This window comes from Odontesthes bonariensis, chromosome 17, assembly GCF_027942865.1.
Source record: "Odontesthes bonariensis isolate fOdoBon6 chromosome 17, fOdoBon6.hap1, whole genome shotgun sequence".
NCBI lineage: Eukaryota > Metazoa > Chordata > Actinopteri > Atheriniformes > Atherinopsidae > Odontesthes > Odontesthes bonariensis.
The window spans coordinates 19,124,216-19,151,304 of NC_134522.1; the positions used below are offsets into that span (position 1 = coordinate 19,124,216).

Here is a 27,089-nt window from a genome sequence, read left to right on the forward strand (position 1 = left end):
GTCTGGCAGCCGACACATTGCCTTTTATAGGCCGTCTTTTAATTGCTAAGCAAACATTTGAGTCAGATGCAGAGCAGGAGAACGAGATAGACTTGGCTGCTTGGTGATGTGGATGGAGGAGGTGAGGAAGATGGAGCTAAGATGTTGACTTTTGTTTTTTTTCTACTGTTGCATTCTGTGTCGGTTAATCGTTATGAAACACAGAAATGACTGATCAATTCCAATTTTGTCTCAGATAAGAAAGAAAATATATATATATATATATATATCAAACTGCTAAATTAGCTGAGCCATACATGGAGTTAGGATGAGAGAGAATACACACGGGACAGATGATCGCTTTGGGTCATTGTTCCAGCGTTATCAATAGCCGACTGACCTCTTCTGGCCGCAAACAGAACAGCATGGATTTCTCCATTATGTATGAGTCAGCTGCGATCAATCGAGTCCCATCTGTGGACCTCGCCTTTGCAGATGTTGCCGTCGTGCGTCAAGGACCCTGGAAACAAACGTGGAAGCCGTGACTGCAGACGGACTACAATGCGGCCCTATTCGGGAACTATACATCAGCTTTGTTGCTCGCTTCAGGGGGCGTCTTGGAAAGAATCTGTTCCGAGTTTCAGATGAACAAACGGCTCCATTGTCCTCCAAAAACCAGTCTGGAAATGAGCACCGAGCGCATCTTCCTTTGCTGATTTCGACCTCTCTTTTTACACCACAGAAGACCCCAATTCGCTGTAATGTGTCAAACATGATGGACCAAGATATAATGGTTGTATTCAAAAGGAAATGCTTTAATAAAAGAAAATAAATACAGTGCTTTGGATGGCAGTTAGAATTCATTACAGGCATGGGTTATTGCACAGCTCTAAGGACAAACACCTTTCCAGACACCTATTCAAAGTTAGAGCAGATGTTACCTGTTTAACACTTTAAGTTATCCATAGTAACTTTTAATGCACATTTTTCTTTAAACCACCTGTCCGGAAACATACGTAGGGCAAGCCATACTGTATGTAAACTCCTTATTGACACGTGAAAAGTTTGAGCTGGATTGTTGTAATCAACGATGGCTTCAAAATGACATCAAACAAATGTTAAAGAGTGTTAAATCTACAAAACACTTAACAGATATTTCCCTGATGCTTATGGCGTCCTTACCAAGAAAAATATACTGTCATCGTCAGTCAAAATGCTGTACATTAAGTTTTCATATAGTCAAACGTCCAACGTGTCTTCACAAAATTCTTTCAAAGTAACTTGCCACTTTTTAAGCAAGCAGAGTGAACCCATTTAACCATCTGTGCTTGGACCAAAAACTGCTAGAAATGGAAAAAAAAGTGTCAAAAACGGCCAAAATGGCAAACGTTGACAGGAACATTGCTGTTATTGTCACAGTGGTACAACCACTCTCTCACGGTACATATTTGCTGTGTCTGAACCCACGCCACACCGCCTTTTGCATGTTGTGATGGCATTCTGCTGCCATCCCTGTAACATATGCTCAGCAAAATAATGAATATATTTAAAAAAAAAAATAAATCTAAAAAAACCAACATCGGGCTGCTTTCCAGTAAAGCTCCAGTGCAACTCCTCGCTGATGAACGTGCAAGAAGCAACGGGTCGGACATGGAAAGATTCTCACGCCACCCCGTCCCGTTTGCCCCAGGTTCAGAACATCTCCCTGGTTAGCCATCGGGTAAGCTCTTCAAGGCAGCCTGGTTTCAGTACATAGGCCTTTGCGACGCAACACAGACATTAAACAGCAATGGACCGATTCCACGTAGTGACGGATCAGAGAGCGACAGCCCTTATGTGGTACGATTAAGCTCCGTGTTGCACCACAACAAATGAAAATAAGCTCTTTGATAACTTTGACATTACAGCAAGCTGTAGAAATCAATTTGACACCGATAGGAATCAAGTCAGTGGCATGTAACTCAATAAGTATTCGTGTGAGGACAGTTAAGAGTTTCTTCATCCATTGCAAATGCATTTAAAATGAGTGATTCTGCAGATAACACAGACTCTTAGACGTGTGTTGGCACGCTGCACTATTTCATCTCCATCCAACATTCATTCATTATTTATTCGAAATCATGCAAAGTAAGCAAGTATTTGAATTTTATGCCCACTTATTACTCGGATGTATGACTAATATAAGCTCCATCAGTGTTTTTACAGACGCTCTGACACACCCGAAACAAAAAAAAAAATTCCCCCAAAAAACAGCAAATTGTTGTCTCCACTTACCCGAATGGTTTTGATTTTTCTTTTTTAAAATCGTTGTGAGCAGCGTCACTCAGGCGGCCGTATGTTAATGCGTTTGCCTTGTCGACTGACTGTAACTACAGGTTTGTGAAGGATAAAGAAACTGGCCTTTCACACAATAATATACGGACAGGCGACCGTTGCTTATAGGGGAAAAGTGCGAATTGGTGACAAATAAAAAAGGTGAACATGGTACATTTAACTTTTGTGTGCAATCTATCGCATTGGCTTGAAACTAAATAGGAAATCTACATTATTTACCCTCTCAATCACATTGTCAGGTTAGACAATAAGCCGAAGCTTTGTTAATGCAGGTTAACGAACAAGAAACAAACGTTATTTGGCCACAGGTCTGAATCCCATTTTCCCCGGTGAAGGGATCCAGGTTTATTATCTACAACAGTCTAAATATCACTATGAAAAATATTTCTTCCTTTTTTTCTTTTTTTTTTTTTTAAGAAAAAATACATCTCGTGCCACCCATTTCATTTGGACATCAATATAAAGGTACAAAGAAAAACAAAAACAAAACAATCCCTAAATAATTCATCAATATAGAGGCTTAGATTTCACCTGACTGAGTGCGACGGTTTTGAGTGATAACTGGTCTCGTAAATGACAAAAATCCAGACTTTCGATTACGATTTGTGAACTCGTAAACTGTAAGAAAATAGCTATCTATTCCCTGTTAAAGGCCACTGATCTGCCTGTCATAATACAGCCTCATGTGGCTGTACACCTCTGTAGGTAGAAGTCCCGTTGGATCTAATGAGGATATTTACTGTAGCTCTTACTGTTGGGTTAGAAAAGATTTTTGCCCCCAAAAACAAACAAAATAAACGCTGCTGTTGAGTTGGTTCAAACCAAACGTGACAAAAAAATAAAAAAATTGACTATTTTGAATAAACCAAAACATTGCTGAAATGACGTTGCACAGAGCTCGAGGCCTCAACCACTGAGTCGAGCCAAAGTGTCAGAGGGCTCCAGATGGAGCGTGTGGGAGAGCAGATGAATTTACGCACCGATAACGGCGGACTGATGGACACGTAATCTGCAAGCTGCAGCTGTTTGACATAAGGTTGGAAATGAAGTCAGAGCTCCCTTCCACTGGGTACAAAACCTCCATGCATCAGAGTCCCGAGACGCGTCTTCCATGCTTATATTTAGTTTGTGGCCATACTGGCGAAGGATGCCCCTCTGTAGGGGCTCCTGGTCCAACGCCATCACCCTTGGGGGCGTGCAAAAACGTACATCTTGGGAATGCGCTCGAGTCATTTCCTCAGTAACAATTCCCAAATGTGAAAAGGGCTGAATCACCAACAACATAAAGGGAAAGTGATTACTAGTGAATTTAAGAAGTTTTTTGGGGATGGAAATTTATTGGAGGGAAGCCATTCTTCTTTTGTCCCGTCTTGAATGTGACAAATGTCTTCAGTGACACCACTCAGGTGTTCGTTTGTGTTGCAACAAATATAGCGTCTCAGTCTGGCTCTGGGGTATCTTCTGCTGGGTGGCAGGGTGTTGCCTTCTGCTTATATATGAAGGTCAACAAGAAGAGGGCTATATCATGTGAGCACCAGTAGCCTGTGTGTGAGGTCACCGCTGACCAATAGCGGCTCTCTACCAAACCCTCCCGAAGCTCAAAGTCGACACGCCTCTCCAGCTCCACTGCAAGGCAGAAACAGATTATCGTGTCCATGAATTGACATTTAATACCCAACAAATGAGAAAGCATTGTTGCTGCTGCGCAGGTGAGTAATCTTACATGATGTGTCGGCTGTGGGGGAAGTGGGTCGAATCATGCTGGAGAGGCCATAGGCCGACTGGCTTTCTGTGCGCTTCTGCTCTTCTTCCTCAGCATTTGTCCCTCCATCTGGTCCTAGCGACACTGAAGGCTGGCTGTTTGAGCGTGAAAAACGCGAAAACAGGATGCCTCCTATGCCCTTCCCTATGCTTGCTGCTCCTGTAAGTAAAGGATTATGGAAAAGCTCAGAAGAAATAAAGGAAGCGAAATTACTTGGAATTTGGTTCAGAGGAGGAAAAAACAAAACAAAACAAGCGAATGTACCACTTAAAAACAATGACACAGTAAAAAAAAAACATGGTCAGCAACATGAGCCCTTATTGCCACATGATGGCACTGTTGACTCAGTAATGGTGGAAAAAAAACACAGAGTTCACAGGATAAAATGGAATTTACTTAAGCAGTTTGGGTTTCACCAAAGACCAATTCATTATCTTTCTGTGTTTCCAGTTGTAGTCACATGTAAGTGTATGTAAGAGCCGTCAACAACTAATATTTTTTACTCAATTTTTTTTTCTCAAAACTAAATGGGTACTTCAAAGTCGTCTGTTCTTTCATGTTCATCTTACCCGGCATAAAGTGACTGAGAAATCAAACAAACTGAAACTGCCTCAGAGGTAAAACTCCTAACAATAAGTGGCGATTGAGTGCATTACCCCCACGAGTTACCTTAAAAACGCTCAATGATGACTAATGCTGTGCGATTCTTCACTGTAGAGTAAATACAAATTACCGAGTATGCTGGCCTTGCCCAGACTGGTAATGGACTCCCCATAGTGCTTGCGTGGGAGGACAGGTGAGGTACTTGGGCTGGGAATGCTCTCGGTATCAGATATCGGATCTTTGACTGGGGTGAGGAAGGTAGGACGGATTTCATCGTAAGATGTAGGGTTTGTAGCGCTACACCTGGTGAATAAAAGAAACCCAACACATTCAGCCCATGCAGATTAAAATACTAATGCGTGCATAGAAGGGGCGATATCAAATGTTCAAAGATCCAGCTTCTTACCAGTGTATCTGCACAGGTGCGATGTTGCTGTAATGTTTAAGGATGAGGGGCTCTAGTCTATAAGCCTAAACAGAGCAGAAAACATTAGTCCATTTTGAGTTGTTGAATACAGTTCTGTTCACACGTTTGAATGAGTTGCTTTGTGACATAGAAAGTCCTGTGAAAACAGCAGAAAAAGCACGTCCTAAAACCCACGTGGGCCGAGTAAGGAACAAACATTTCCCCCTTTTTTTTGAAAAGCCAACGAGAAACATAAAACCTGAACTTCCTGTAACATCCGGAAATATCGAGGTGATTAATTGAAACTGACCACAGGGTCCGTGGGATGGAAGACATTAAACAGCCGGCTGCAGATGGAGGTGGGCAAGATGTGGTCTTGGTGGCAGCTGGTACCTGGGCGGATCCCTCTCAGAGCCAAGAACACAGCCAGAGGAGAGCCCATGCAGAAGAAGTTCTCCACCTGTGAGACAAAAGTAGCAAAGCTTATTAGAAATGACCACAAGGGGGTCTTTTGTATCGACATAGGCAGGTGAAAGATAGAATCTTTTCTATTTAGCTTTTCCTACAAGAAATACCCTTGACCCTTGTTATTTATCAAATTAAAGTAATACATGTCAACATGGAACATCTCACCTTGAATTTGAGTGCTGGGGGCACAGAAGGCTTAGAGGCCTCCAGTGTGACAAGCTGATTTTCCAACTCTCGCAACCTATTGAAAGATTACATTTTTTTTGTTTTTTTAATAAATAAAAATCACAGCATCTATCATTATCTTAGACAAAGGAAGTAGTCATTGTTCTTAAATGTAGCCTGACAATCAGTTGCAATACAGCTCTGATTACTATACTGTAGACATTAGCTCATGTTACAGAAGAAGATCTGAGGATCTACAGACCTTTAGCCCCTAAAGTTGGTAAAACAGTTCCTGTTCCACTGAGATCAACAGTTCCTATTCTTACTAACATGACGGTGCACAATAAGCACAATGAATGATATTGAACACACAGTGCGATGCGAGACAGGCGCACTAAAAGCTTTCTTCCCCTCTGTGTGATCACAGAGTATCGTATAGAGCGGCACAGCGTACAAATGCATCCTGTGGAGCATGGGCAGCTGGCAGCACATAATGTGTTGTGCATGCCTTTTAAGACAAATTCTAGTTTGGAAAGATATGAGCAAGTTGTTTATTCAGAGCTGCAAAATTAAAGGTTAAAAAAAAAACAACTTACATAACGTGGTCCTACTTAACCATTTGGTAATCTTCTGCCAAATGAATCCTTACAGAGTTAAAAAATAACCTCAAACATATAAAAAGTTATGCCTTAGGCCTTCCTGACATCTCAGCTGTTTCCTCCGAAGCGCTCCACCCAAATCCTTGAGGATGTTTATAGACACAGCTATCAACACAGTCCCTGAGTCACGGATCTACATTAGCGGACTCTTACCTGCTCTTCGTGGACCTCAGCTGGTCCAAAAGTTGCCTCTCCTCATAGGACATCCAGCGCAAGTCCAGTTCGTCCTCCACAGCGCAATGCTCCTGCAGGCAGAAGTGCACAGGATCCCATCCGGTCATGATGTCATACGTGATGACACAGCCAAGGGAGTGCGAGACGATGGACACTTTGCCGCCCCTTTCCTCAAATTCAGGGTTCCGCGAGCAGAAGAGCGAGTAAAGTTTGTTCAGCTCCTGTGTGAGGCCCTTGGTAATCTGGGGAGAGGGAGCGGATAGGTTTTAAGCAGAAGTGGACGCTCCCAAGATATTTCTAACAGCTTTTGAAAGTGTATGACTCTCACCTCATCCCGGTAAAGAGGGCTGTTATAGTACATGATGTCCATGGCACTGCTGTTGAGAAGGTCTCTCAGTCCTCTCACTTTGTCCGGTGTGATTGAATCTACGGTATCTAAAGAAACATAAACAGACACTGCCATCATCCATCTGCATGTACGCAGTAAATCAAAACTTTGTGAATTCACGTGCCGAGATTACAACACATTGTTTCGTACTACGTATATTCTGCAATGCACGGAAACAAAATGAGTTAAAAAAACCTCCATCCAGTGCAAGCTTTGAACGCCACTCAACAGGGAGAAATTCCACATGTTCTTCGTTGTGCTCTGAAAAGTGCTTCTCCTCCATCTTCCTCACACCATCCCTCAACCTAAAAAGACACAACAATAAAGGTGATCTGGTATATGATGGCAACGTCACACACTAAAAGCTGCATTCATTTAGAGTACATATTTAGGCTATCTTTAAAAGCAATATCATCAGTATACTGCACTGAAAGAGGTGGAGAACAAGGACATGTTCAGAGTAGATGAAAACATTGGGGACATGCGGGCACAATACAGATTGACTGGGGGTTGTTTACACTCTTTTTCTCTCTTAAACATTAATGACTGTGAAGCGAAGAATGACATCCATTTTTCTGATCATTGATGCAGCGGCTTCTTTTGTGCAGCATGTACACAATAGCTAGACCGATAGCAGCCCTAAATGGGGTTGCATGTGATCGCAGGATACACTAAATACACAAAGAACGGGAGAGAGGGGCATCTGTTGACACGGGTAAATGTAGGCTGAGAGGCTTTTAGGTGACTCGTCTGTATATGGGACATCTCGTACATGTTTTGTCTGGACCATCTAGTATATTAAGGAAACTTAAACACTCAGAGATCTGCGTGCAGCATGACACAACCTTCTATGCAGCAACCACAAGAGCTTTAGGATATAATAATGTCCCAAACGCTAACAAGTTATTCTTTCCAGGCTGCTGATAAAACTAAAAAAAAAAACAGTGGTAAACAAGGAACAGGCAAAACATGTTAGCCTGATCTTTCCTCTTGGCTAAGGAAAGTGTGTGTGCTGTAATCCCCAGAAAACGGGAGTCAGGCTTAACATGCTCTGCAGCTTGACTTGGTCTACTTTAACTGCTTAGTTGGCCTAAGCTGGTTCAATGATCAAGTGCCAACTCTGTGGCACAGACATGTACACGGCTCTGGTCTGTACAGTCTGTGCTACTTCCTGCAGTAGTAGCACAAGGTCCATGGACCAAAGTGCAATGTAAAGTGCCACAATCCATCACATAAGAGATAATAATGTACTATAATGCCCTTCCACTGTCTCTCCCTAACTGGGTGCCTGGGAACTCTCCGCAAATATCAGTTTCAAGTCAAAACATGAAACTGTTTACAGACAAAAAGAAGTCAGCGGGATAGGGTTATGGGATTTCACTCACCGAAAGCTGAGAAACCCACCATCTAAAGTCAAAATAAACTGAACTTTGCTTTGGTTTGGTTTTTCTTTAACACCTGAATGCACAACCTTAAAACGTGGGTCGATAAAAGATTGGTCAAATCTAGTTCTGTACTTCATATATAGACATATATATTATACTATATAAAAACAACTCCAGACCACAGGATTTATTTGCAAGGTTGCTGCTGGATTTCCCTCTGTGTTTCTAAAGTTTGGGTACATGGCGCTTTCTCGGCCACTGCGTCCATACACACATTAGCAATGCAAAGCACAACGTAAGAGGACAGCAGATGAGGACAAAAAGAGTGTGAAAGACGGACAGAGGACAGGAGGAAAGGAAAAAAGAAAGGCTGCAGGTGCAGCGTTATAATCTTTTTTAAGCCGTGGGTGGTTTTTTGATGAACAAAGAGGGGAAAACAATGGGATTCTAATGCTTCAAGAAAAAGCTATCAGTTTCTAAAGGGGCAGGGCTTACATTGTTCTTTAGTTGGACATTACATGAACAAGCAAATTGCATAACTCCAAATGGTTTTGAGCAAAAATGCCATCTAGAATTCCATTGACCTGTTGGACAGGTTGATGTCTGAAACTACTAATCATATATATATAAAAAAAAAAAAAAGGAGGAGGAAAGAAAGAATAACAACAAGTTTGTCAGGAGCACACCGAGGAACCTGTTTGACAATTCATAAGCCTCTGAAGCGGAAAGATGCTATTGTGATTTCTGTCTGCAACACTGATAAAAAAAAAAAAGAACAGAAGCGGTAAAGAACTCAAGAAAGAAATAGAAAAAATAGTGGAGAAAAACAAACAGTTTGAACTGAGACAAAAAGTACAGCGTACTTGTGTGGGTCTACACTGGAACTGGATTTAATGTACAGCTGAAATTAAATGGTGCTCTTTTTAAACCATGACTGTTCATGTATACGAACATGCACATCAATAAAATTCTACATCAACTGGTCTTATTCAAAACTGCGACTCACATTCCAGTGTTTTTAATAATGCGCCCCTGATCCATCTTTTGTCCAATCCCGTGCACCACAAAGACGATGTGTGTCGTCTGAGGGGGTCTGTCCTCAGGTGAGGCCTCCTCAACGAAACCCCGATGGAGGCGTGTGCCACTGCTCGAGGCTGAAACAGGAGTGAGGACAGGGATGGATCTTTATTTTAGAGAAGTGAGGAGCTTGCTTGTCATTTTGGAGAAAACGAAACATTCAGATCAAGTATCCTGTGTACCACTCAGTGTGTAACTGAGTCACTCAGCTATTAATAGCCTTCCGTTGAATAAAGTTAAGTGCTGTGTCGAGTCCAACGAGGGCAGTAGGTGAGACGGGGAGTCCTGTTATTCTGGTCTGATACCATGTGGCAAAACTTCTAATGTGCCTGAAGGGCAGAGTGTGTGTCCTTACTTAAAACCTATAATCTGATCCAGTCATGTGCTAAACGGAAAGGTGATGGGAGCCAATGAGCTGTCTGAAAAGAGATATCCTTTTACAGAGCCCAGGGAAGACTAAGTCAACCACCAGCAGCTCTTCCTCTTTAATATAATCTGAAGGATGAAGATGAAAATGTACCAGAGTTTTGAAATTTCAGACCAGATTATAGTCATTCATACTGATAAATACATTTTATAATTACTGGCATCAATGTAATATATTATTCATACAGTGGCTGGCTTCACACTTAATGGTTACAGTAATAGTTGCATTATAGACTGCTAGAGACTTCGTCATATCAAAGTAAAACTAAATCTAATCACTATAAACCATTGTAGATGTACCCTGCTCTTAGAACAGACTACAAACTACATTAATGTAGATAAAAAAAAATACACACATCCACAGCCTGCTTGGGAAACTATCTTTCTCATCAGGAAAAGAGCAGTAATAAGTGATTACAGACCTTTGGAGAAGCCCAGTTTCTGGGTGACGGTCCGTGCAATTTTGGAAGTGGTCGCATCGCTGTAGAGGTAGACCTCATCCACGCTGTGCCAATCCACATGTGTCCGACTCAGCTTTAGACTGTGAATGGCTGCGGGGAGGGCAGTGAGAAAGCAGTGAGTGAATAAAAAGAAAACAAGGGGAGAAGATGGGGTGGCATTGGCAAAGGGTTTAGGTAGTTTGGTAAAAAAGAAAGTAAAATCAGGGGAGAGGTAGGAGAGAGGAGAGAGGATAAACAACCGAAATGATGGGAATCATAGTGGAATTACACCAGGTTACAATTCTGTAAGTAGGGCAAAAATCATCTTTCCAAACAGCTCAATCAAATGCAGTTTGTAGCATTGATCTGCAGAGAGAAAAACACATCACATCACACCACGTGATCACATATTTCCGCTCTTGCTTGTCGTCCTGCTTACGTGTCATCCGACTGACGAGATTTTACATACTTGTAAAATGACAGCACTTTCAGCTTAGTCTTTCTCCAGCCTTTGGCCTCAGTTTGTTATGCAGTGACTAAGGCAAGTAAGAGCAGAGTTATGGCTCGTGAGGACACCATTTGACACTTACAAAAGCAAAGAGCAATAAATGAAAGTGGTCAACTCAAGAGTTATTCATAGCTCTGCTGCATGTCCTTTAAATGCCCTGCCCAGTTAAGTTGACTTGGGTGAAATTGTTGAAGAAGTTGGCAATTGTCCAGTGCCCATTAACGGCTCTTTGTTCTGTTCTGAACCAAAGTGAGGATTAAAACCCTTAAAAACAGGGTACGGTTCTTGTGAAAACGCCATGTTCCAGATTGTCTGTTGCTTGAAACTCTAAACATTACAATGGAAAAAAATGAAAAAAACTGGACATTTATTTTTTTTTAAAAACTCTTCGATGTTATACTGTCCAGGTCGACACGGTGAGACATCTCCGCGTCACGTCAAATAATGAGACAAGACTCATATGAATTGAGCCCGTGTGTTTGTGTGACACACAGTGGAATCAACCCCATCTTCTGCAGAGTGGTAGGCAAATTTCCTTAGTTGACAAGCATGACTGTCGGGTAATAAGAGCACTTATTACTGCATTGAAATGACACATTGACTCTAAATGCAGTCTGTGTAAATATGAGAACAATAAAAAATAAACAAATAAATAAATGAATTCACCATCGCTGATCAACAATAGGAACCGAATCAACCTGCTTGGTAAAGTATTTTGGCAACACAGGCATTTTCCATTTATCTTCGCAGATTGTCAAATGAAATTGCTCAACATGAAAGGAAACTTATATCCTACTTATCCCCTTATCACCACATGAAACTCCAAACCAGCAGCAGGGGGGCAACTACAAGCTTTTCTAAGAAGAGAACCTTTCACCATCTAGTCAGAATTCATCTTAAACAGTTTAAAGTGGCCCTCTTTCCTCATATGTCTTTATCACTTAAAACCAAAGACACGAGGGGGAATAAAAAGGGAGGCGGCTTCATTCACCCGACCTTGTACACCGTCGTGCAGAGGTGCAGGCCACTTCAGACTGACACTTATGTGCAGATGAATCGCTGGTAAAACAGGAGGTATTGGTCCAACTTGAAAAAAAAAATACATCAAAAATCTCAATTTAGCTCGTGTCACAGGTGGAATGACGATCGGAGGCCGTCGGAGAACACTTCCTGTTTTACGCTAATATGCAGTGTGAAAGGAGGGGCTAAAGATGGAATCAAGATCGAAGTGTCCGGAGGAGCTGGCAGTCAACCAGAGTTTAGTGAGCTAGTTTAATAGCAGAGCGACACACTGATGGACAGAAAAAAAAAGGAGTGCATGAAGAGCGGATATATGGCAAAAAAAAAAAATAGAAGGAGCATGAGTTAACTGTTGAAGTTAGGAGAAAGAAAGATTATGTGTTTTTATTGTGTAAATCAATCAAGAAGCTCAGAGCTGGAAGTAGTTGCCTCAGTAAAATACTCTGTAAAGTGTATTCTAAGGAAAGGTGTTGCATTATACACACACACACAAAAACACTACACTGAGGTCTACTAGGCTCTCTGAGCTGAAGGTCAATGACCACTTGGATTTGCCAAAAGATGAGGATGCAGACACTGACAGCTCTCTATTCAGTGTCCCCAGAAGTAGGACAGGACCTCAAAGAGAGTAAATGCACACAACATGTTAAAGGCTATAATGGTAAAGGACTACAATGGCTCCTCTGTGTAGCTCATCAGTTGTGCTCGGTTCTCAACAGAGAGCTTTGTTCAGAAAGCTCACTGTTGAGCTGGTGATGGTGGTTCATTAAAGCCACAGTAATAGTGACGGAAGGAAAGGGAGATGTGAAGTGATGAAGTGGGAGATAAGAGGTGGGAGTATAAAAAAAAAACACAAACAAAAACAGGAAAGCAGGGTGGTTGTTTTGAGGATCAGCTTTTTTTTTTTTTTTAAATCCCACATTCAGCGGTTTTAGGGGTCTTGCCCTTGTAGTTGAGTGAACCATGTCATCTACTCACTATTACAGCAAGGAGAAACACACAATTCCTCAAACAGCAGCAACAGCAGAACCAAACTCTGGGTCACAGCACAAAAGGGGAGTTCTAGCAACTAGGCCCAGTTAAAGTAGGTTAAACAAATATCTAACTGAGCCTAGGTCTAGTTCTTAGTACGAGATTTTAAAGGTTATAACCACAAAAGAAAGGAAAATCTAGCCCCACGGAGACCTAGAATCTACAGGGAGAGTTTACAAGCTAAAAGAGCTAACACAATATAGAGGAAACTTAGCATTTTACAGTACCTTGACAGCGTTTGCGCTTGTGACATGTAGTTTTAGCACTCGTCTGATATCCACTCCATTTGAACAGAAAAGGGAGGTAGAAAGGGGGCAGGCGGGAGAGAACTAACAACCAACAGAGAGTGAGTCATGGACATTTCTCTGGTGTCACTCACATAGACTTGCTGTCACTAATCTTGAACAAAGAGCCAGTCTTTCTCACTGCAAGAAATAACCTGACCCAATGCCTTGGCAATAATAAAGTTCTAAAAGTTTGGATGAGTTCACAGCCCCGATGCAGCACTGGTTGACATAAACGTTAGATGTCTGAGGCAGAATGTGGTTGGCTCTCAGCAGAAGTCTGCATTAGTGATGTCTGCCGAGGTCGTTACTCCAGTTATTTACTCTGGCTTTTTGCAAATGTTTGTATAACACATTTGTATACTGCTGACAGCATTTAGTGGGCAAAAACATTAAAGCAAACATGAAAAAATAAATACACCCACTGACAGAAAGTAAATAAAGTTAGCATATTTACATCATGGTTTGGAAGCCTTTGCTGTACCAAAATGATCCAACACATTTCATATGAATACCTTAATTTGAATTATTATCAAAAAGTTCAATAAAACGAGAAATAACAGAAACTATCATCTTGACATCGTGCATCTATAGTAGTCGGATGCTTTGAACTGACAGGAAAAGGCGCTCCTCTGAATTTGTTAGTGAAAAACTATCAAGCCACAACTTTCAGAGCTGACCACATCTTTCAAGCTGTGATAACACAGACATCCAGAGTGCAAATGTCAGCAGCGTCTCCCCCGGTAGAGGTGAAAGGCTGTGGAGGGGGAGAGAAGTGCTGAGTGTACAGTAAGTTTGTTTTGCTCTAAGAGCTATAGGTAGCACTAATGGATCCAATCCAAATAAGTGCTTTCCAATGCCTTTCCAATACCTATCTATTATGCACAAAATCTGGATATGGAGGTCTAAATTAACTTATTTACCTCAACTTGAGCAGTACCTCCTAATGTATCATTGTCCTTGGGTTATTAATTCAAATGGATGGTCTCCTTTGAGGAACACACGAACCACTGCTATAACCAATCCCTTCTCAAATCAATCAGCAGACTTGGACAATGTAACATGAACTGCTACCTAATGACAAACATTTTAGGTTCCTTAAGGCCCTGTCACACTGTTGCGTATGAGAGAAGCGTATGAGTTGCGTATGAAAATTAATCATATGCACGAAAAGTCCTTGAAAATAAAGAATGACTAGCGTATGAGTAGCATATGAACTGCGCATGCCCAGCGTACGTTTCAACGCGCCTATTGAGAATGAGGAGTCACGTGACTCCGGTCGGCCATGTTGGCAGAAGACGCTATTGGTTGGCAGGGGCAACGCCATTAACTCAGCAGCCTTTCCACATTGCTCCATTATTGCAGTAGACGACGCGCTATCAACATCTCTCGAGACATTCATCTCGATCATGCCTCCCAAGAAGCAATCGTCGTTTGCCCGGGCCCTGGGCCGAGGAAAAGGCAAAAAAACACAAGAATCATTCTCACCCAAACCTGCTGAAATGCCTGATGCACCTGCGGCTGATGAGTTACATGCTTCTGAGCGATCAAGATCCCCAACTCCTCCTCCTGAACGCTCCCGTGAATCGTCGGTTGCCTGCCGCCTCCATCTCCGCCCGTCTGGCGGAAGCTATAAATACGCTAGCTGTACGGTACACCTTCATGCCAACATATGGCAATTTATGTCCAGCGTTCTCGACCTATCAGTAACGTACCTATATCGTACCTCTAGCGTATTCAGCGTATGCCTAGCGTATGCTTAGCGTATTAACCATACGCACAAAAGTTTTGAGCATGTTCAAAAATTTATTTCTGCCTCAGCGTATGCCAACGTATGCCAGCGTGCTTGAAACGTATACAACCTATGCCTAACGTTCCCCTGGCGTATGTCAGCGTATGAGTGATAATTTTCATACGCTAGTGCCATACGCAACAGTGTGACAGGGCCATTAAACACAAGTGCCAACCTCGCCTGACGGCTAGTTTTTTCCATTTCGTCTGAGCATGCATCAGTCATCAATCATCAAGCATCATGTGCTGCTTAAATAAGTACGCAGATGTATAAACAGCACAAGCAAATAATCTGTTGATCTTGCCCACATAAAAAAAAGACAATGCTGAAAGATGACGCTACACCCGCCTGCATTTTCCTTGACGTCTTTCAAGCCTGAAAGATGAAGCCACACCCTATGTTTTCCACCGGTGGATCAGTGCTCCATATGCCCAGGTTAATGAATAAAATCCTCTTTAAGAAAAATGTTTTTCATCCTACTTCATGCTCAGTGCTCTGAAAATTACACTAAACATTCCCCACACTCGGGCTTGGTAAATGACCAAACTTTGTTCTCGCTAGAATGACAGAAGGCAAGACGGTACTCCTCGTATGTATACCATTCACAAAGACACAGCAGAAACAGGGTGTTCACTCATGTTCTGCACCTAGTTAGCAGAAGAGTGGGAAGGGAAGACAAATAGTAGGAGACACTGAGTGCAAGTGCACATGTACTGCACTAATGTAAGGACTTTGTGCACTCATTTCAAGAACCCTTTATCAATCGTAATGCAGTTCAAGGTAGCCTTCACATGCCTCTGAGTGCTTGAAATGATTACTTTCAAGATAAAATACTTTTCTGCTAAGGCCGCCTGTAACATCAGCCCAAAGAAGGTAAATTAACAGCATCTATCACTCGATTTGCTTAGATCCTCTGCTAAATATAGAAGTGGACAAAAAAAAAATAAATTGTGCGCAGGCCTGGGTTTCCACTCTATTTAAAATTATATATTTTTTTAAAAAGGTTGTGACAACAAAGAGAGTTTACCTGACCCATACCTTTGTTTCTAAGTCACAAGGAGGACAGAGTTATACAGTATTCCCCCTTGCAGAAGTACGACTCACCCAGTAGAGAAGTTGAGGTCATGTGATCGTTGTCTTTTGCACTAAAGGGGCCTTCGAAGATCACAAGACCAATTTGTGTGAATGTGCCCTGCATTCATGCACACCTCTCATAAAATCTAGGATTTCTCTGTGACTGCATATGCCATGACTCATTTGCTGTCCCTGTGTTTTTTCTTTTTAAAGCTTGTGTGTGATTCAAATGAAGAAAGTTCCAGCAGAAATTGGAGCAACAAGTGCATATTACAAATAATGATGACGCAGAACAAACTTCATGTGAACACTTCCTGCTCTGCTGATGACTTTGTCTGAATAAGGGGAGAGACGGTGTCTTTGCTATGCATGTCAGCGACAGACCAGTGCAGTGCATCAGCAAAGCCTAAGGCTGGACAAGACCCAAAAGATGCAAAATAATGCAGAGGCTTAATTTGCAGTGTACCTCAATGACCTATTTGGGGTCTAGCCGATGTTTCACCTTTTATTTACGCTTTTATGCATTTTCTGAGTTTAAGTTATTTGAAAAAGAGACATCATGCAGTACTTATTCAAAATCAACCAACCAGAGTTACATTTCATTAAATACCGTGATATAATATGTACACTTCAGGTTGTCTTGGCGATTGAGTCAAGTAATACAAGAGACTGGTTTCTCAAGAAGACTACGTCTTTTTCAACAGTTTAAGAGAACAGTTGCTGCATCTTTTTTCTTTGTTTCGCTCTATCTAGCCGCCATGACCGGACACCCACGCTTTCATCACCAGGGAAAATCTCATCAATCAGCTGTCTTACGGAGACTGCTGAATCAAAGAACCTCTTTCTTATTGACGTTCACAGCCAGTGGCTGTTGCATTTCGCTCGAGCTAGCCCACCAGAAAGGGACGCGCCAGAATGTACGAAGTGCACCTGCTTTACACTGGAGGGATGACATGACAAAACCTACACACACACACACATGAATGGAGGTGCCTGCCACATTCTTTTCTCTTGGCTGCGCATTGATACTATAGCAGGCTGGGCCGTAGTCTCATAATTCACCTTTTGGGACACAATGCTGTCTTTTGGCTATTTTGTGAAGACAGTGACCCTTTGACTGACTGACTTTCTAACTCTGGAACAACAACATTCACAATCAAACTTTTGTTACAATCAAGATATGAACTTCGTAACAAGAGTGGATTCTCCAGGCTGATCAAGTTAAAAGCCTTCCACGTTAATGACATCATGCTACACTAAAATTTAAAACGTTACACCCCTGCCCCTCCCCGGTGCTCACCGTCTTTGCTATCAACAGTCTTCACCACCAAGTCTGACTCAAAGGTGTCCTGCATGTGCTGCCCGCGGAAATGGTTCAGGTGCTCCTGCTCAATTAGGTCACTCTCCTCTTCTTCTAACGGAAGCCAGGTCCCATCAATAAACCACTGGCCTCTCATCACAGGGATTTGGTCTTGATCTGTAAAAAATTAAAACACTTACTAAGCTACATTGAACAAAAACTCACTTGATTACTTAAATTGATGGACTTTCAGAGGGTGCCTCATCTGATGTACAGTGGACCGATTTCCATTTCACTAAATAAGTCCGTGACAAATCCAGGAGGACCAAGTCTCAGTGTTTAACCGAGCGAGGCCAAGCTTGATCACAGTCTTGAGAGACATCATTAACATGATTCTGCCTTGATTCTCTGGGGGTGAGCAGGAGTGTAATAGCAGATCTTAAATTGGGCACGCTGGAAAAAAGACAGGGCTTCTCTGTGCAGGGTGAGACGGTTCACAGGGAAAATATCAAAACACATCTCATCATCGGCATAGTTGCATTTGCCCAGTTAAATGCAAGTGTGAAGGCCGACATGATAAAGAACTCCAGTTAATGCTACTCACTCACTGGTCGGGTGGGTTCACGCCTGTTTGGGGAAGATAAACTTTCTTACTTTTCGCTTACTCCCTCAAATGACTTGAACTTTCAAGCTCCCACCAGATTAAACTTGATCTTTTCACTATCTTTGCCAACTTAAATCCAATCCGTGCCATATCAGCTTACAAAACCTTTATTTCTTGGTTGTTGATCATTTGATTGGTACATTTTGCTCCTTGGATTTCATTACATTTCCCATTAAATGTGGTGGTCTCTCTTATTAAAATGTATATGCTTATGAATGTTTTTTCCAAGTCTCCTCTCGTACAGAGATCACTTTTAAAAGAAGTGCATACACTGCGCTAACAGTGGTCTAGGCCAAGGTTAAGCAGTTCATCGAGGGTCTGAATAATCATCACACCTTCGGGGAACAAACAAAAAAATTACTGTTGATCTAAATGTCACAAGACATTAACCTTAAATAGGGCCAATTACCCACAAACCCTTTCATCGCGGTCAGGTTTCTGAGTCTCTATAATGGCTGCCATCATTTGTTTCCTGCCTTTCCATTACCTGGAAATATCCATGAATTAGTTAGTGCAGATCAGCCAATAGAGTCCAGTCCAATAGACTGGCCTCCTGTGTTGTCCCCAAAAGACCAAGCTGATTAATTAGCTGCTCAATTAAAGAGATCAGGGCTCTGCAAGTAAGGCTTCCAAATAAATAAAAAGAAACCACTTTTAAATTTCAACTTCAACCTAAACAGGAACAGGTTATTAGCTCTGAATAAGTCATCTTGTGTGGTGTCAGGCATACTGCATAGTATGAAATATATATGAGGTGTGTGAACCCAACAGGAATTAGTGGTGAAGGATTTAAATCAAATCAGCTTGGAAACTTGAAAACATGAGCTACTTGGTTTGTGACTGATGCTGAGGGAAAATAGTTTAATACACCTGGTCTGTGGGTGGGGGAGATGAATAATACTTACGCTTCCAGTAGACAGGATAACATTTCCTGTCTTTAATGTCAACCTCATAGAGCCCTCCCCGAACACAAACAGGATCCACGCTGATTTCAATGCTCTGTGGGTCCCTCTCATCTGAGGACACGGTGGACGTGTCCAGAGACCCGCGGCCTTCGTCCACACTGTTGGTCCTCGTCTCTGGCACCGTGCAGTTTGGTCCTGGGCTCTCCGGACCTTTACTCCCGCCCTCCTCCTCTCCGCCGATGAACTGAGAGCGTACTGAACCAGGGTTAAGCTCGCAGTATTTCCGATACATGAGCTCAATATTTAGTGAGTCATGTCCAACAAAGGGCTTCCATGTTTTCTTGTCCTCTTTGTAGAACCACCGAACTTCCTCAGGAACTAGCTCCGTGACTACCTCGTTGAATCTATGTCTGGAGCTATTGGACCTAGACCTCTTCCTCCTGTCGAACAACGGACCAGCATTGTTCCCCACGTTGTCTCTGTACTCCAGTGGACTGGTATCGAGGTAGTTTGCCGGGGAGCTAAGGTCAAACAACAACCTGTCCTCGGCACCTTGGTGTCGCGCATGTAAAAGTGGCAGGTGTCCGTCCAGTCCTGACTGGACCGAGGACATCCCTGCCTGCACCGAATCGTCCATAAAACTCATCTCGTGACAGTACGAAAACACATCGCTTCCTAAAGCCCACCTCTTCTTGTTGACTGTGTCAACACTGACCGCTGGACCCTTACTATCTCTGCTCAACGAAGAGCTGAATGTGGACGTTTTGGATGTAATGTTGAAACTGCTCATAACTATCAGAGCAGCACTACCTCATCTGTCATTTCACCTTAGGAAAGCCATAGCCCATATACTTCAACTACCGCCATACATACCAATCAGTGTCACGACAAAATGATAAAAAAAAATAAAATGAAAAGAACTAAATGAAAGACATCAAGACAAGCTCCCAACGCATTTCCGCAAACGCACCGTAGCTGTTGACTTGCTAGCTAGCTTGCTAAGCTAATGAAGCCGGTAGGGGAACTACGACGAGGACTGCGTATTAGTGAGACCGCAACGATGAAACGGGAAAACCTATACACCACTTCTCCTTTCCTCAATTAACCTTGATCAAAGTACTTTATTGTCTTCAAGTCGCTTTAGTCCGGCTGGATAAAAGTAACATTGCAGTCACTATTCTTTAAGTGTTCCCGGTAGCAGAGGAATTTCAGACTCATCCGTTGACAAACAAATCTTGCAGAGACAGAACTGTAGTATGCGTGTGTAAGCGTTACAGCTGACGCATAGATCCCAGGATACACTCGTGAACGCGCACGTCGAAATTGCGCGAACATGGCGACGGTCGTTTTTTCCCCCGTTCCCACTGGTTGATAAAACTACAATATTCGGATTGTACGCTAGATGGAGACGAAATCTTACTAATGGCCAATCATGCAATTCGGATGTATATTATGTATATTAGCTATAATAACTCACCACCGTTTACATACATTTCCAGAGCAAAAATCTGAACTTTGCATTTTGTTGACATACGTTTTTAAAGAGAAGCGTTTTGACAACACATATTATTGCCTGACAAATTCTGTCAACATTCAGAAAAAAAAGTGTTTGTCAAAATGTTTTATATTGTGGGCGATGAGTTATGAGCTATTCCCTCTGTAAACAGATGGCGCTTACGAAGTGCAATGAGTCAACACCCCACTAGAGGGAAGCAAATCCTTATTAATCTTAAACTGAGTACCAACATCCCAGCTGGGCTTGCTACTTTTGGAGAAGAGACAATGGTAAGTGTATTTTCTGATAAACATTTGTGGTGACTGGGATGGGCAAAATAATAGGATCACTCCTACATAACATCAGCCAAAATTTGTTTTGAATCTCACTGACATGTAGAAAATACATGTGTGATGTGAAGTACATCGTAGGTATTTACATTAGCTCCCTTAACTACATTTAAATTGAAGCAAATAGCTATAGCTATTAGCTATAAATAGCTAAAAGTATTCACCTCTACTTGATTTCCCACTCAAAATTTTAGGTGTCACTGTACCTGTAATGTGTTTAAATCTTAATATGAAAGTGCATCAGTTCAGAGTGAGTCTCTGTATCTCTGACTATACTCAAATGTACTCATGTGCCTTTTTGTTTGTTTATGCAAGTGTATGTATTTGCACAATACGCATTTAGTGTGGCAAAAAGTTGTGTGTATACCGCTGGTCCAGGTGATCCTGGGGCCCGTGGTGTGGTCTGTGGGGAGAGACAGCGAGGGATAGGAGAGAGGGCCAGGCAGCTGTATTTGGAATAAACAGACATTACCCTGCTGTGCTCTAATTTACTGCAGAGTGGGAATTTAACTTTAAGCTCGTCCCACCCCTCTACAGACCAACACTCCATGCTTCTGACCATCAACAACTACTTGCACAATGTGCGTTATTAAAGTGTTACTCCACCCAAACTCTGTCTTTTTAGTATCAAATTCACCCCCCCCCCCCACACCCCATAGGCTTGCAATGTGGTTGTAAAAAAAGTGGTTCTCACACAAAGACTCAGCTTCCGGAGGAACTTTGTATTTTCAGAAGGCATCGTGTGGAAGCAGCAAGACGCAACTCTGATGAGATCATTTCAGTTTTGGACATATAGAACTTATGAATGGAAGCAATATTTTGATACTTTATGTCCATCATGGAAACCAGTACTGTCTGCTAGTTGTTAACCTTTAACAAGAAAGCCTTACACAGTACATACACCTTTCTTGCCCATTTGGGAGAAGTCTTCAATACTCAAAACACAGACTAATGTAATATGTAAAGACAGGATAGGACTCTTAACGACTCTTGGCCATCTGAAACAAGTTAATTATTGAAATTTCTATCGTAAACTGATCATTTTGAGACCAAAAACTAGATTATATGCTTTTGAAAATAGCATGAATATTCTAATGTAGGTATTTTCCATTGCATAATTAAAGACGCATAACCAGAATAAACACTTGGGTCAGATTTGGCATCTGATTCTCATGAGAACTGTCTTCATAGGGTTACACAAGAGGAGGACATGTCGTTTTTATATAAGAATTATTTAAATTCCTCTTTTCTGACAGTCAAACTCAAACAGGTTGTCATCTGGGCTCTGAAGTTTTGCAACCATCAGGCCCACCACCTGGATGAGTGGATGACAAACAAACTGCAAATTTTCCTTCCAGTAACTGACCAAATAGATATTTATAACCAGCTGGTCACCTCCCCTACACATGCCCCCCACCCCCTTTCCACTCCTAGGCCACGGCTGTGAGAGCTCTCTTTAAAGACCAGTTGTGTCACTTCTGGCTTTGTTCTTAAACAAAGAGAACTGCCCCTCATCTGCCCATAATTGGGCTGACTCTTGGAATGTGCTTGATGTCTCCGCGCGGGCCATTGCCGCTCCAACAGACAGGCAAAGGTTGTTGGAACATTGTGGATGAATGAGTGGAAATTCATCCATCCGTCTGTACTTATGCTGTGTCCTTATACTGTTTATCATTTTCTTCCTTGCCTCCAGTATCTTTCTTCTTAACTCTGTTTCACCCTCTCTAAGCCACCCATTTTAGCAAGATGAACGATCCCCCTCCCTCCACTGAAATACAGAAATCCCACACTCACAGTAAATGGAACAATCTGCAGACTGCCCTCTCTGGGTCTGTTTGGTCTCTGTGAGCTGCACCACCTCGCTAAGGTGGAGCAGTTGGATGCACTACAAGGCCAATCTGTGGCATATGTCACTAGTAGTTACTAAGGTGATGTTGACCATGCGCAGATAGTTGAGAGGAGATTGGAAGGTGTTTACTGCATTGTTACTAAAGGGAAGCAATTTAGAGAGCTCAAATTCCACTTCGAAGGAAGGAAAAAATGTTGAAACAGTAGTTGGCAGGCTACCAAAAGCCCAAGCCCCTAATTGTTGTCATTAATAGCAAATAATCTCAAAGTGCTTACTCCGTATTCTGGGAAACATTACGGTGTTATGTTCAAGACATCTGGTAAGTCTCTGAGGATTAGTTTAGAAATTTGTCTGCAGCAATCACATGAAGTACAGGTGAAAAGTTTTAGGATTTTTATGTTCCAACCTCAAATATGTTTAGCGTCTTCAGGGAGGCGTTGTGTACCTTTAGGTGTTCAAGCAACCTTGTCCCCAAAATCCAACCCTTTGGTTTTGGTCATGACTCATTTACTCCTGAATCCTTCACCTTTCACCCCCAGCTCCACTCTCCATGTCACTCACTAGCTACCCTGGATAAGTAAATACATGATGTAATGTGTGGTTTTCTCCTCCACCTCCCACAGTACTCCACCCACAGCCAGAGGTGATTAAACTGGAGCCCAGCAGTTTTAGGTGGGGATGTTCAACAGGGTCTTGAAGAGGAGGAGCCGGGGCTAGAATATGGCAAAACGGAGAGGAACATAACAAGGCTTGTTTTGGTCGAACATGATGGAAAGGGAAGGTGCAGGTCTCCCCTAGTTTGAAAAACGGCGGAACTTCAAACAGAGACAACTGTCCCTGCAGCCTGTGGCCAAAGTCAGGCCAGTGGCTCCACTTCCCCCGCCTGTCTGGGCTCCAGGTTCCAGGTGGGTGATTGGGGTTGTTGACTCCAGCACATGGCAGCCGCTGCCCAGTCCTGTTGCCCTAACGATCTCCTCCAGGGCTACCAGACTCATTGTCATTCAGACTCCCTGCTACAATTCACAAGTCTGATATCCTTCAACACTGGAGCCTGCGCGGGGATGGGCTGATTGACTGCTGTCATTGTTTATGTTTATATGAGCATATATGAGCTTGCCAAGAATAATGAGTCTTTAAATGGTGTGGTATTTTAATTACAATGTATTCCTACAGGAGAAACCTCTTAATAATATTGTTTGGTCTCGTGTCTGTGTTTTCTTGTTTTGTTTTTTTTTCTTTTCGGGAAAACAAACAATAATTGACTACGCTCAGTGTTTAAGTGGGCGCATACATGCGATGTTGTTGAAGAAATAGTGCAACACTTCGGGGAAAACACTTATTTGCTTTATAGCTGATGCACTGATGGAAAGATTGATGATGAGATTATTTTGATGAGGAGTCGTGTGTCAACGCTGACTGTCGGCACATCTCATTACGCTGAAAATTTCTCATCAAACTATCCTTGAGAAGTATTTGCACAGATGTCAAACAATTCCTCCATCTCTAACCACTTCTTCCTGGAATGATTCTTTCACGAATCCAAGCAAACAAAAACACGAGCTTCACCTTTTTATACACTGGTAAAGTCCTCCTGGCTGGTTTGTGTCTTTAAAGTCTTTGACTTGAGTGAAATAACTCGGTGTGAGTGAGTCACTAAACTACACAAAGTAGTGGACGGCAAAACTTATCAGGGAAGTTTTGACGGGCTCTCTTCAGCATGTCATAATAGACCAGCCCAACTCTTCACCATGCCAGCCAGGAGTTGGTCTAAACATGTTGGAATTTCCATTTTAAGAGGCAAGAGCAATGCAGAAGGCATGGAATAATTCACAAAACGGGACAGCAAGTAAATTACAAACTGTGTAAATTGTTACTCGTGGCGGACGCTGAACATTTTACCCTTTAAAGCAGCCGTTTGAGTATCTGTCACTTTCACCTCCACCTAAAAGTAAACTTGCTGGTAAAACAGACAGCCATAGAGAGGAAAGTGCCAGGAAGATTAATGAGGTGTGCCTTTGCTCTCATTCGCACCATCTTTCTCTTTATCCCTCTGTTTGACTGTGCGGGCTGTGGGTCGATGTGTGTGGGGGTCCAATATAGGGTGGCCCTATGGGCTAGCATGCCCAAGTAAACAGGGAGAGGAGACAGCGGGCTAATGTTCCTCTCACTCAGCTTAACACACATCAAACAAGGAGCTTGTGTTACCTTGTTTAGGCAAACAGCTTTTTCTAGTTTATTATACCCTAATGACACCATGTTCAGGTTATACACTGTGTTTTCCCCTGCTTCTTGTCAAAAGAGTCATATTGAAGGAATAGTTTGATATATGTGAGAAATATTCTTGCTGAGAACTTGCTGAAATTGAGATAATTTGTCATTGGATTTCCAGCTGTTTTAAGCATATTTGAACATTAAGTTTTTCAGCTTGGGACAGGCAAGAAACTTGGCGAATGGATTCAATTAACAATTACTTCAGGAAATTACAACTTATGAATGTCCAGAAGTCTTTAAAGAGGAGAAAGTTGTAATATAAGTTACTAAAGAGTATCAAATTACATGGCTTTCTGCTGCCAGGCTTTCAGACAGATTGACTTATTACTTTCTGTTTTTCTTTAGTTCGACTGTTGATCTTTTATTTGGTTCCTCTTCAGCTGTTGTTGTGGAATCAGCACCACTCATTAACTTATCTTAAAGAACCTACCTTTTTCATGAAAATTTGGATAAAGTTTGCAAAACATTCTGATGGAAACACAGCTACTGTTTTATTGAGAAAGCTTGTTTCCGTCAAGGTTTTTATCGAATCAGAGCAGGTTCACATGTGTTTTTTGCTTTTCCTCCTATAAAGAATAATGCAGATTAATCATATTAAAATCATTATAATTTAACTATTTACTAAATTAAAATGAACTGGATATAACTGTATTATCATTGGACTTGAAGTGAACTTGCTTACTTTCTGAGTAAAGTGCCCTGAGATTACTTCTGTTGTGGATCGGTGCAATTGAACTGAACTGAACAGAACCAGAGATGGAAACGGCTTTTCTGAATAAACTCTGGCAATAAAAGCTGATCACATAATGAGCTGCTTTCCATAAAGAGACATGGCCAGTTCTAACTAACACAGGGGAACACTTACAAGATGTCCAATTAAAAAATGATAACGATAATAAATAAAAATTCTGAATATCTCTTTCTATTTTTCTTTTACTAAATTAATCAAGCAACTGGTTTTCTTATGGTTTTGGTTATCAACCCGCCTATACCACCAACCTCTTTTGGCACAGTGTAGCATAGTTTGTTTGCTCCAGTCCAGTCAGTGGAAGCGTTTTAAGTTTGTCTGAAACTCTGCAGACAATCAGATGGAAACCTGGCCAGTAAAATGCAAGACTTTTTCCAAAAGGCTGTGAGACATTGTTTTGTACTTCATTCATAAATCAACAAATTGATGGTTGTACACTGTTTTGTGTGTTTTTTTTTTAACGATTTCTGCAGGTTTGATAGGACATCTTAATTAGTGAACTTTAAGGATGTTAGCAGGTGGATTTGGTTATCTTTGGATTACCAGTCGATCCCTAAACAATCCTTGTCTACACATAAAGGCGATGCCTAATGCATTGTCCATGTGTAAAATATCTCTAGCTGTCATTTACAAGGTGAGTGCTCTGCCCTTAAGACCTCTGTAGGCCTGCATGGAGACCTACATGTGTTTGGCCAGTCCTCAGTGTTTTTAGATGATGTTTCACACTGTCAGGGTTGACTTATCTGAGTGGGAAAAAGTACCCAGGGAATAGATATATCCCACAGACAGCTTTGGAATGTTTTTGCAGACTGGCCTGGGGACCCTCAAATACTGTTATGCTTCAGAATGTGCAAAAACTGCCACTGTGGTACCCAGAGGAACATATTTTTCTTTTCTTTTCTTTCCGTTTCTTTTCAATATAGTCGCTTTCCTGGTTGAAGTTATTAAAAGTTACAACCGACTGTCTGTATTTATGGGTGTTGTTTATTGTCTATTCAAATACTTGAACTGATATCCCACACTAAAATAGACCATCCAAATCATGTTTGTGAAAGCAGAAAGACATAAAAGAATATTGTGGCACTTCTTTTACATTGCTGCGTCAGTGACTCATGCATTCAGTCATTTTTTCACTACTTTCTGTGTTTATGTTTTGTTCCGCGTTTGGTTTAATGTGGTATCTTCAGAAATAGTGGGAGCATTTACATTTGCTGTTAATAATTCACTTTGCAATTTATTTAACCATAGTCAAATAAGATGTTTTGCATACAAAGTGACTGTCCACATGCTGTGGTATGAGCTTGCTTGAAAATATTTGCACATGTTGAATTGGTTGGGTTTTCATCCAGAGGAGAGAAAAAAAAAAACATGCGTTATTGTCTGGGTTTGAACCAGTTTCTAGTTATCAGAAGAATCCCTCCTTTCAATCTCTTTCGTCTTCCCCTTTCCTTTCCTTTCATTTCTATGAGAGGAGTTGAGAGATGGGACCGCAAGTCCCCTCAGAGGCTTGGTCCTCCATCCGCATCCTTAA

The 27,089-nt window shown here is 41.9% G+C and overlaps 1 protein-coding gene across 2 annotated transcripts; it reads right to left on the bottom strand.

Moving 5' to 3' along the window:
- Positions 1 to 767: 767 nt before the first annotated feature.
- On the bottom strand, positions 768 to 20,125 carry ddhd1a (DDHD domain containing 1a). Of its 2 annotated transcripts, XM_075448800.1 has the most exons (14): positions 18,846 to 20,125; positions 17,277 to 17,453; positions 13,054 to 13,155; positions 10,249 to 10,377; positions 9,330 to 9,477; positions 7,134 to 7,243; positions 6,879 to 6,985; positions 6,530 to 6,792; positions 5,718 to 5,793; positions 5,395 to 5,544; positions 5,085 to 5,149; positions 4,809 to 4,981; positions 4,037 to 4,234; positions 768 to 3,939 (listed from the first exon to the last, which is right to left on the bottom strand). In XM_075448800.1, exons 1-14 carry the CDS (start codon positions 19,633 to 19,635, stop codon positions 3,752 to 3,754), a joined length of 2,676 nt encoding a protein of 891 aa, XP_075304915.1. In that variant the 5' UTR covers positions 19,636 to 20,125; the 3' UTR covers positions 768 to 3,751. The 2 variants fall into 2 exon arrangements, with proteins under 2 accessions (XP_075304915.1, XP_075304916.1); XM_075448801.1 differs by lacking the exon at positions 13,054 to 13,155.
- Positions 20,126 to 27,089: the final 6,964 nt, after the last annotated feature.